The 11,436-nt window shown below is 27.5% G+C and overlaps 2 protein-coding genes across 2 annotated transcripts; one reads left to right on the top strand and one right to left on the bottom strand.

The window, feature by feature from the left end:
- Positions 1-780: 780 nt before the first annotated feature.
- LOC130671992 (homeobox protein Hox-B3-like) lies at positions 781-3,011 on the bottom strand. The gene is made up of 3 exons (XM_057476171.1): positions 2,627-3,011; positions 1,968-2,110; positions 781-1,398 (listed from the first exon to the last, which is right to left on the bottom strand). The coding sequence occupies exons 1-3, from the start codon at positions 3,009-3,011 to the stop codon at positions 781-783; spliced, it is 1,146 nt and encodes a 381-aa protein (XP_057332154.1).
- A 3,259-nt stretch (positions 3,012-6,270) lies between these two features.
- LOC130671283 (homeobox protein Hox-B3-like) lies at positions 6,271-10,179 on the top strand. The gene is made up of 3 exons (XM_057475075.1): positions 6,271-6,954; positions 7,478-7,620; positions 8,598-10,179. Exons 1-3 carry the CDS (start codon positions 6,570-6,572, stop codon positions 9,213-9,215), a joined length of 1,146 nt encoding a protein of 381 aa, XP_057331058.1. The 5' UTR covers positions 6,271-6,569; the 3' UTR covers positions 9,216-10,179.
- The last annotated feature ends 1,257 nt before the right edge of the window (positions 10,180-11,436 follow it).

Raw genomic sequence — 11,436 nt, 5'->3', positions numbered from 1 at the left:
ACAAATAAGAATTAATAAATATAAATAGTAAAATAAGTAATTTAAAAGAGCATAAAATTCTATACTGTAAAAAATCACCAGGGTAAGTCCAAGCGGTGTAGGTGTTAAAATTGGCGGTGTTAAATTTCAACACCGAAAGCGGAGTGAAAATAACGCCGCCACCGATGTAAATATTCTGTACCGGTGTAAAAAAAAATTCTCCGGTGTTAAAAAAACACCGCAGCCGGTGTAAATGTTCTAGGCCAGTGTTAAAATATTTTACTTTGTAAATATTTTTACTCGATCACTATACTGGTAAGTAAATGATATTTATTATTAATTTTCATAAAGAACTGACATTTGTTCGTGTTTTATAATCTTTAAAGTTAATACTCCAAGCAAGCGCAGTACCCTGTTTTTACGCCGGTTACCCCGCTTTTACACCGGTTACCCCGATTTAACACCGGTATTTTTAACACCGGTGAATTACTCCTTTTACACCAGTGTAATTTTATTTTAACACCGGAAGGAGTTGAAATGAGTCCATTTTTAACACCGCTCTTTTTACAGTGTATATACTAAATTATCAATAGTATTCTTATAATATTATTAGCAATTCAATTGAATTCCATATTTTACATCTTCACTATTTATTTAATTATAATTTTATCTACTGACTTTTATTCTAATTACCCATGAATTAAATACTTGATCATTATTTACACACTCCCTTCTTAATGACTTAACATTACACAAAAATATTGGCCTTACTTAATAATGACATCTATTAAATCCCATTGTTTACTGAAGTTGATAGAGATTATGGGTAGTGCTTGAATAATTGACACTATCGATATTGTTGTTTAACTCATTCGATGGTGTAATTCCTGGGACAGAGTTAAGGGTTTGCTCTGAATCAGGAATTACTCGGTATGTATAACAGTTACTGTTATTAGCCGGATAGCCAGTGACAGTAGTGTGTTCTTTATAGTTATAATCTATGTAGTCAACAGGGTTTACATAATAACCGGTATAGTTATTATTATTATTATTATAGAACCCATTGACGGGTGAATAATAATTATTAATGTTGTTATTATACATTTGGGCCTCAGAAGATTCAGTATAAATGGTAGCATTTTGCATACTTCCGCTGTATGCCGGTTGGTAGTTGGTACCATTCGTCCAGTAGTTACCGTTGATTTTAAAACCCATATCTTGAATCGGTGGCGAATGATGGTAATGTATAGTTGAACCTAATCCAAGTGGGTTCATTCGTCTACGCTGAACGTATTCAGCGGCAAGTAACTGATTTCTTCCATTCTTCAGAGGATTTAAATTGTTCTTGTCGTTTGTATCGACTTTACTTGAGGTAGTTTTTTTCTTCTTCATTCTACGATTCTGAAACCATACCTTGACCTGTAAAATAATTATAAATTTAATAATTTTAGAAAATAAGATTAAGGAATATTTTTATTACTGTCGATGGTCGCTATTTTATTACTAATTACAAATAACCGAAATTATATTTTGCTTTAGGCTTAAAAAAACAAATTTACTTGTCTTTTTTTTTTTCCAGCTTCAGCCAAAATTTAATTTTTTTCGAAAAAATTTTCCAAAATTTATTTCGAACGTTTGTTTACAAATTTCTCGGCTTAAATTCAAACTACACGGAAAAGAGAGCAGTGGAAAAATTACAGTTATTAGTGCGCAAACCGGGCCTTCGAGTATTATAGTTTGCAATTTTATAATTGAGACTATTCCTTGTAATAAAGTAATTGAAGTTACACTGATATGAGGATTTCTTAGCATTTAAAAAAGATTTTTTAGTATTTAAGAAATCATTTCTTAAACATCATTCTTTTGTATTTAACAAATATTTCTTACTATTTAAGAAATGATCTCATAATCTCATTAAAAAAAAACTTTCTACTATATCTTACAGATATGTCACTAATAAGTAATAAAAAAATATCAAATTTTCTCACCTGTCTTTCGGTGAGTTTCAATTTATTTGCAGTATTAATTCTGGTCCGACGGCATAAGTGATTGTTTGCACTGAAAATTTTTTCGAGCTCATTGAGCTGCTCCGTAGTAAATGCAGTTCGTGCTCGTCTTTGTTGACTCTTTTCTGTAAAATTAAAAAAAAAATAATTATTATATTTGTATATCACTTGTTAGTAAGCAATATCTACGCAGTTAATTTTATAGTTACGGTATAAAAAAAAAATGATCGTAAAAATATGTTCTTACATACTACTGATATTTGTTTAATAAAATATTATGCAATTAGCATTTAAACTATAGTTAATTAATTTTAAAACTATAGCCCGCCGCAATAATCGCTACTGCATGATTACTTGATACAAGTAAACGTGTTAAGACATTGAATCGGATTTTCAAAAATTTCAAAAAAGAAAAAAAAATTTAATTAAGACAATTTTCAGAAATTCAATAAACGAATGTAAAAAAAAATCAAAAAAATAATTTAAATTTATAATCAGACTCTTGACCAATTAATTAATAGTTAATAATAAATACTAAAGCTCTTATCTCCTGAATGAATGAATGAATTACCATACACATGAGGCTTAAATAATTATTAAAGAGTAATACGTAATAATTATTCAAAATAATAAAACCTTACTTTTTGTACTAGTTCGCTCTGCTTTTTGTAAAGGTGATTCATTTTCAAGACACCGATCTTGTTGTTGCTGAAGTTCTTCATTTGGTAATTTGTTAATGTCTCCGTTGATGAATGGCTCTGTTAATTGTTGATGCTGAAATGATTGTTGATTCAAAAACTCGGAATTTGAATTGGCTGCTTCCGAAGTATTGTTCGTATTAACAGCATCAGTAAGAGGTGAATTAACAGCATCGGAAAGAGGTGAATGATTACGACTTGATTGGTGGTTGTAATTCCACTCCTCTGACAGGCTCGTTCTCATGCTTTCAGGTGAAGACGGATACGGTGGCAACTCTAAAGTTGCGAGAAACTCGATGCACTTTTCGGTTGAATCAGTGTAAGACATTTTGAATTTATTTCGTTAATATAATTATTTTGATTTAACAAAAACCGAAAAATTATTTTCAAATTCGTTCACTGAGAGAAAAACGTGGATATTTTCAAGTAAAATTTCTTAATTGAACTATTAGTTTACTTAAATAGTGAAAATAATAAATATTATAGTTTGATGAAGTGAACTTGTTCGAGCTTTTACTATTATAAGTCAAGTGAATATGTTTACTTGAATTTAATTTTCTATTACACTCAGTTTTCGAATGAAGTAAGACACGACACTAACTCTACAACGGTATTGTAAGAACTGAGGTCTCTTTGGTCAAAGGCTACCTGATTCGTACAGAGGTAGGGAGCACACCTGATACAACTACTGGAGAAGGATTTTGGTTTAGAACCCCCTCCATGATTCCACTATAGTTTCTATGTCTAATTGTCAGATTTTTACATTCATAACAAAGACTGGCGCCGCCAACGTCTAGACAGTGTATCAGATAAAGGATTTAAATATTTATTGCGGTTTACTTGAAATTATTTAAAAAAAATTACTCTCCTACTGTACTTGAAACAATAAATAACAAAAATTCATTAATGTTACTCCAACTATCAATAATATACAAATTAATGAAGATTTGAGAATTCAACAATTTTTGATATCCCCACTTAAATGAACGATGCCGTCCTTTTTCAGAACTCTCACAGGTGCAGTTTGATCTGTTTGAATGGGAACAAACCGTTTATAGGTCTCGCTTAAATTTTTTTATAAACTGAAATTTATAATAGATAAATGTATGCATATTGGGGTGTTTCATATTTAGGCGATATTTTTTTTTCTGTCTTACTCAAAACTAATAATTTATAGAAAAAAAAAATTCCGGTATTAATGTAAATTTATTTAATGAAATTTAAATGTTTATACAATTTTTAAAATTTTATCCAATCCAAATTTTGAAAAGTAGATCAAACTCATAACCCGTATGGAAAAACCATATACTGTCGATAATATATAAACAAAAATATGATAAATAACTCAACATATATGGCGGCAAAATTATTAATATTGATTAATATATGATTGATCACATATAATAATTTATACGTTTAATATTATAATAATCCATATTATTAATAATATATGTGATTATATACATGTGATATTGTATCAAAAATTATATATCTGCTTTATATATTAATTTATAACGTAAAATATATATTTCATCTTATAAATTAATTTATAATTTCAATATTATCATAATCCATATAATTTATAATATATGTAATTGTATACATATGATATTACATCTCAAATTGTATTTTCGTTTTATATATAAACTTATAATTTCAATATTTTAAAAATTTCGATATTATTATACATAAATAATTTAAAAAATACACTCATACCAAAAATTAAAGGAAAAAAAAAAATTTTAGAAATTTTTTAGTGATTTTTGCAAGACTGTAACTTCATGAAAAATAATCGTATCGAGATTTAAAAAAAGCATTTTAAAGCTTGAAATCTCTAGTTTCATATTTGTGCAAATATATATAAACATATATCTATATAAATATATATTAACATACATTTATACAAATATATGTCAACATATATTTATATAATTATATATTTACATGTATAAATATTATACTTCAGTCAAAAGCGGCACCGAAGTTAAGTAGTACAGTATAAGCACAAGTCGGGCCACAGCCGCACAATGAAAAGCAGATAAAGAAGGGAAGCAGTTGCGATGTAAAGGCAAAAAGTGTAAAAGGTCGCACATGCGGCTTTACACTGGAACAATTATAAAAAAAAAAAAAAAATATTATACTTCAGTCATATAAATAAATCATATATCTTATCATATAACTTAAAATATAGTATAAAATATTATTAGCAACATTTATAAGTTAGCATATAAAACAAATTTATTATCGATATATATGTTGCAAATTATAAAATCATATATTATTTCGGCAAAATTTAGTATATGGCTCCATATATGACTTCTTATAATTCCATATAATTTATCATATATTTTTAATTATACTGAAGCTCATATATTGCTTTTTCCTACGGGTATATAATGCTTTTTTTTTAAATCTCGATACGATTATTTTCCATGAAGTTACGGTCTTGCAAAAATCACTAAAAAATTTCTAAAATTTTTTTTTTCCTTTAATTTTTGGTATGAGTGTATTTTTTAAATTATTTATGTATAATAATACCGAAATTATTATAATTTTGAAATTATAAGTTTATATATAAAACGAGAATACAATTTGAGATGTAATATCATATGTATACAATTACATATATTATAAATTATATGGATTATGATAATATTGAAATTATAAATTAATTTATAAGATGAAATATATATTTTACGTTATAAATTAATATATAAAGCAGATATATAATTTTTGATACAATATCACATGTATATAATCACATATATTATTAATAATATGGATTATTATAATATTAAACGTATAAATTATTATATGTGATCAATCATATATTAATCAATATTAATAATTTTGCCGCCATATATGTCCAGTTATTTACCATATTTTTTTTTATATATTATCGACAGTATATGGTTTTTTCATACGGGTTATGAGTTTGATCTACTTTTCAAAATTTGGATTGGATAAAATTTGAAAAATTGTATAAACATTTAAATTTCATCAAATAAACTAACATTAATAGGGGAAATTTTTTTTGTCTATAAATTATTAGTTTTGAGTAAGACAGAAAAAAAATATCGCCTAAATATGAAACACCCCAATATGCATACATTCATCTATCATAAATTTCAGTTTATAAAAAAATTTAAGCAAGACCTATGAACGGTTTGTTCCCATTCAAACAGATCAAACTGCACCTGTGAGAGTTTTGAAAAAGGACGGCATCGTTTATTTAAGTGGGGATATCAAAAATTGTTGAATTCTCAAATCTTCATTAATTTGTATATTATTGATAGTTGGAGTAACATTCATGAATTTTTGTTATTTATTGTTTCAAGTACAGTAGGAGAGTAATTTTTTTTAAATAATTTCAAGTAAATCGCAATAAATATTTAAAACCTTTATCTGATAAACTGTCTAGACGTTGGCGGCGCCAGTCTGGGTAATAAGTGTGAAAATCTGACAATTAGACATACAAACTATAGTGGAATCATGGAGGGGGTTCCAAACCAAAATCCTTCTCCAGTAGTTGTATCAGGTGTGCTCCCTACTTCTGTACGAATCAGGTAGCCTTTGACCAAAGAGACCTCAGTTCTTACAATACCGTTGTAGAGTTAGTGTCGTGTCTTACTTCATTCGAACACTGAGTGTAATAGAAAATTAAATTCAAGTAAACATATTCACTTGACTTATAATAGTAAAAGCTCGAACAAGTTCACTTCATCAAACTATAATATTTATTATTTTCACTATTTAAGTAAACTAATAGTTCAATTAAGAAATTTTACTTGAAAATATCCACGTTTTTCTCTCAGTGAACGAATTTGAAAATAATTTTTCGGTTTTTGTTAAATCAAAATAATTATATTAACGAAATAAATTCAAAATGTCTTACACTGATTCAACCGAAAAGTGCATCGAGTTTCTCGCATCTTTAGAGTTGCCACCGTATCCGTCTTCACCTGAAAGCATGAGAACGAGCCTGTCAGAGGAGTGGAATTACAACCACCAATCAAGTCGTAATCATTCACCTCTTTCCGATGCTGTTAATTCACCTCTTACTGATGCTGTTAATACGAACAATACTTTGGAAGCAGCCAATTCAAATTCCGAGTTTTTGAATCAACAATCATTTCAGCATCAACAATTAACAGAGCCATTCATCAACGGAGACATTAACAAAATACCAAATGAAGAACTTCAGCAACAACAAGATCGGTGTCTTGAAAATGAATCACCTTTACAAAAAGCAGAGCGAACTAGTACACAAAGTAAGATTTTATTATTTTGAATAATTATTACGTATTACTCTTTAATAATTATTTAAGCCTCATGTGTATGGTAATTCATTCATTCATTCAGGAGATAAGAGCTTTAGTATTTATTATTAACTATTAATTAATTGGTCAAGACTCTGATTATAAATTTAAATTATTTTTTTGATTTTTTTTTTACATTCGTTTATTGAATTTCTGAAAATTGTCTTAATTGAATTTTTTTTTCTTTTTTGAAATTTTTGAAAATCTGATTTAATGTCTTTACACGTTTACTTGTATCAAGTAATCATGCAGTAGCGATTATTGCGGCGGGCTATAGTTTTAAAATTAATTAACTATAGTTTAAATTTTAATTGCATAATATTTTATTAAAAAGTATCAGTAGTATGTAAGAACATATTTTTACGATCACTTTTTTTTTTTTTTACACACGGTAATTATAAAATTACCTGCGTAGATATTACTCATTAACATGTGATATAACAATCTAATAGTTATTTTTTTTCTTATTTTACAGACAAGAACCAACAAAGACAAGCACGAACTGCATTTACTACGGAGCAGCTCAATGAGCTTGAAAAAATTTTCTGTACAAACAATTACTTATGCCGTACAACTAGAATTCAGACTGCGTCTAAATTGAAACTCACCGAAAGACAGGTGAGAAAATTTGAATTTTTTTTATTACTTATTAGTAACATATCTGTAAGATATGGTAGAAAATTTTTTTTTTCTTGTATCATTTTAAAATTAAATTTCTGTTATTTTAACCCAACGTTCTAATTCGCCATAAAAAAAAAAAAAAAAAAAAAAAATTGGTTTTTAATGGGGATGCATTAATTTCGTTGAAATTCCAATAATCACACGAAAAAAATAAAAATGAAAAAATTAAATATATACCCATGATTTATTACAGTTTCAAACATTAGCAAAGTCTCGCTACTTTGGATCTCTAAAATTTACATTATTTTTGATGTAGCAATTATTTCAGTTTCATATAATAAGACGTTTTTATTAAAATTTTGAATTATTGTGCATTAAAATTTTTCTGGCAATATTTTATTTACGAGTATAATTTTACTTCATGAGTTTAATGTATAAAACTACATAGTTATATATAATTATATCAAACTATTCAAAATTGTGTACGGCCAAAACTCTTATATACTTGTATCTAGATATTAATATATAATATTACATAAGTATATAGACTTTTTCAAGTTTCGTTCAACTAAAGATACATTAGAAACTATAAAATTTGGTATTCATAATTTTAATTACTTTATTACAAGGGGTAATCTCAATTATTAAATTGTAAACTATAGTACTCGAAGGCCCGGTTTTCGCACTAAAAACTGTAATTTTTCCACTGCTCTCTTTTCCGTGTAGTTTGAATTTAAACCACGAAATTTATAAACAAACGTTCGAAATAAATTTTGGAAAATTTTTTTGAAAAAAAATTAAATTTTGGCTGGAGCTGGAGAAAAACAAAGACAAGTAAATTTGTTTTTTTAAGCCAAATGCAAAATATAATTTCGGTTATTTGTAATTAGTAATAAAATAGCGACCATCGACAGTAATATAAATATTCCTTAATCTTATTTTCTAAAATTATTAAATTTATAATTATTTTACAGGTCAAGGTATGGTTTCAGAATCGTAGAATGAAGGAGAAAAAAACTACCTCAAGTAAAGTCGATACAAACGACAAGAACAATTTAAATCCTCCGAAGAATGGAAGAAATCAGTTACTTGCCGCTGAATACGTTCAGCGTAGACAAATGAACCCACCTGGATTAGGTTCAACTATACATTACCATCATTCGCCACCAAACCAAGATATGGGTTTTAAAAACGACGGTAACTACTGGACGAATGGTACCAACTACCAACCGGCATACAGCGGAAGTATGCAAAATGCTACCACTTATACTGAATCTTCTGAGGCCCAAATGTATAATAACAACATTAATAATTATTATTCACCCGTCAATGGGTTCTATAATAATAATAATAATCACTATACCGGTTATTATGTAAACCCTGTTGACTACATAGATTATAACTATAAAGAACACACTACTGTCACTGGCTATCCGGCTAATAACAGTAACTGTTATACATACCGAGTAATTCCTAAATCAGAGCAAACCTTTAGCTCTGTCCCAGGAATTACACCATCGAATGAGTTAAACAACAATATCAATAGTTTCAATTATTCAAGCACTACCCATAATCTCTATCAACTTCAGTAAACAATGGGATTTAATAGATGTCATTATTAAGTAAGGCCGATATTTTTGTGTAATGTTAAGTCATTAAGAAGGGAGTGTGTAAATAATGATCAAGTATTTAATTCATGGGTAATTAGAATAAAAGTCAGTAGATAAAATTATGATTAAATAAATAGTGAAGATGTAAAATATGGAATTCAATTGAATTGCTAATAATATTATATGAATACTATTGATAATTTAGTATATACACTGTAAAAAGAGCGGTGTTAAAAATGGACTCATTTTAACTCCGCCCGGTGTTCAAAAAAATTACACCGGTGTAGAAGGAGTAATTCACCGGTGTTAAAAATACCGGTGTTAAATCGGGGTAACCGGTGTAAAAGCGGAGTAAAATTGGTGTAAAAGCGGGGTAACCGGCGTAAAAACAGGGTAAACTGCGCCCGCTTTGAGTATTAACTTTAAAGATTATAAAACACGAACAAATGTCAGTTCTTTATCAAAATTAATAAAAAATATCATTTACTTACCAGTATAGTGATCGAGTAAGTAAAAATATTTACACAGTAAAATATTTTAACACTGGCCTAGAACATTCACACCGGCTGCGGTGTTTTTTAACACCGGAGAATTTTTTTTAACACCGGTACAGAATATTTACATCGGTGGCGGCGTTATTTTCACTCCGCTTTCGGTGTTGAAATTTAACACCGCCAATTTTAACACCTACACCGCTTGGACTTACCCCGGTGATTTTTTACAGTGTAGAATTTTATACTCTTTTAAATTACTTATTTTACTATTTATATTTATTAATTCTTATTTGTGGAAACTCATAGTGTTAGTTAAGAAGACAACAAATACTGTTATTACTGAGATTGTAAGAACTTCGATTAATTAAGATATTTTTAATGCTATTACTTTTTTTTTTAAATTACTTTGTGCAAATAAGTTAAGCTTTTATACTGAAAATTAAGTATTTTATTTTGGGGGATAATTGTAAGCAATAATTATAATATTTCATTTAAGGTTGTAATCACTATGTCTGTATACTGAAAAACAAAAATTATATAAAAAATATAAATGAATTTTTGTCAAGTAATTTCATTTTTTACTGCAAGCCATTTTACTTTTTATAGATCCCAAATTATTAACTTTAATCCTAACTCATTCCTAATAACCATTTGTTCAAAATTATAATAATAGTCATACTAATAGTAATTATTGATTTAAATTAGAGGTGTGCGAATATTCAAATTAACGAATTATTCGATAGCGAATCGAATCGAACTATTCAAATATTCGATTCGATTCGTGCAATATTCGCACACCCCTACCCGTATGAAAAAAACAATATATAGTTAAAATATATAATATCATATATGTTTGCAACAAAACAATATATGATATATTATATTGTATATTATAAAAAATCACATAGAGATTTTGGCCTCATACTGAAAATTATAAAGGAAAAATTTTTTAAAATCGACCAAATTTAGTTTATACCATTCGATTCAGAATTTCGCGAGATTAATTTATGTTGTATCGAAAAAAAATATTTTTTTTTTTTTAATTGTTGATAAATTCCAATAATTTTTAGAACGCATTTTCTCATAAAAAAAAAATTTTTTTTAACTGTCATTACCCGTAATTGTTTAGGTAATTGTTCAAACAAAATTATCCATTAGGTCATTTTATTTATTTATTATTTTTTCTATTTTTTAACTAACAAAATGTGATTTTTACTTTTTTTAAATTTTAAATTCAAAAAAATTTTTTTTGACGTTACCAATTTTTTTTATGGTCGATATACGATTTACCAAAAGAATAAAAACAAAATTTGTAAAAATATTGATATGCGACCGAGTTACAGCCTTTTGCTTATACGCGCGCGGACAAAATGACGCGCTTTTTCGTTTTTCGCGCTTCAATAATTTTTATCTCAGCAACTATTCGTCGTAGAGACTTCGGTCAGAATTTATTTTGTTCGTTATTAAATCCCAAACATAATGATACTAATTTGTCTCTATAACTTCTCAATAGTTTCTGAGATATTCAATTTTACATCTAATTTTTTTATAAAAAAAAAATTTGCACACATCGAATTTAAATCAACTTTTTGTTTTAAATTTTTTCTAGCATTTTAAGAAAAAAACTTTTTTAAAATCGGTTGATAAAAGCGGATTTTTTGATCTTACACCGTTTTTTCGTCCTCATCGACTGGACTAAAAAGCTCAAC

This window comes from Microplitis mediator, chromosome 7, assembly GCF_029852145.1.
Source record: "Microplitis mediator isolate UGA2020A chromosome 7, iyMicMedi2.1, whole genome shotgun sequence".
Taxonomy (NCBI): domain Eukaryota; kingdom Metazoa; phylum Arthropoda; class Insecta; order Hymenoptera; family Braconidae; genus Microplitis; species Microplitis mediator.
The sequence above is the reverse complement of the archived record's forward strand: the minus strand, read 5'-3'. Positions and strand labels throughout refer to the sequence as shown.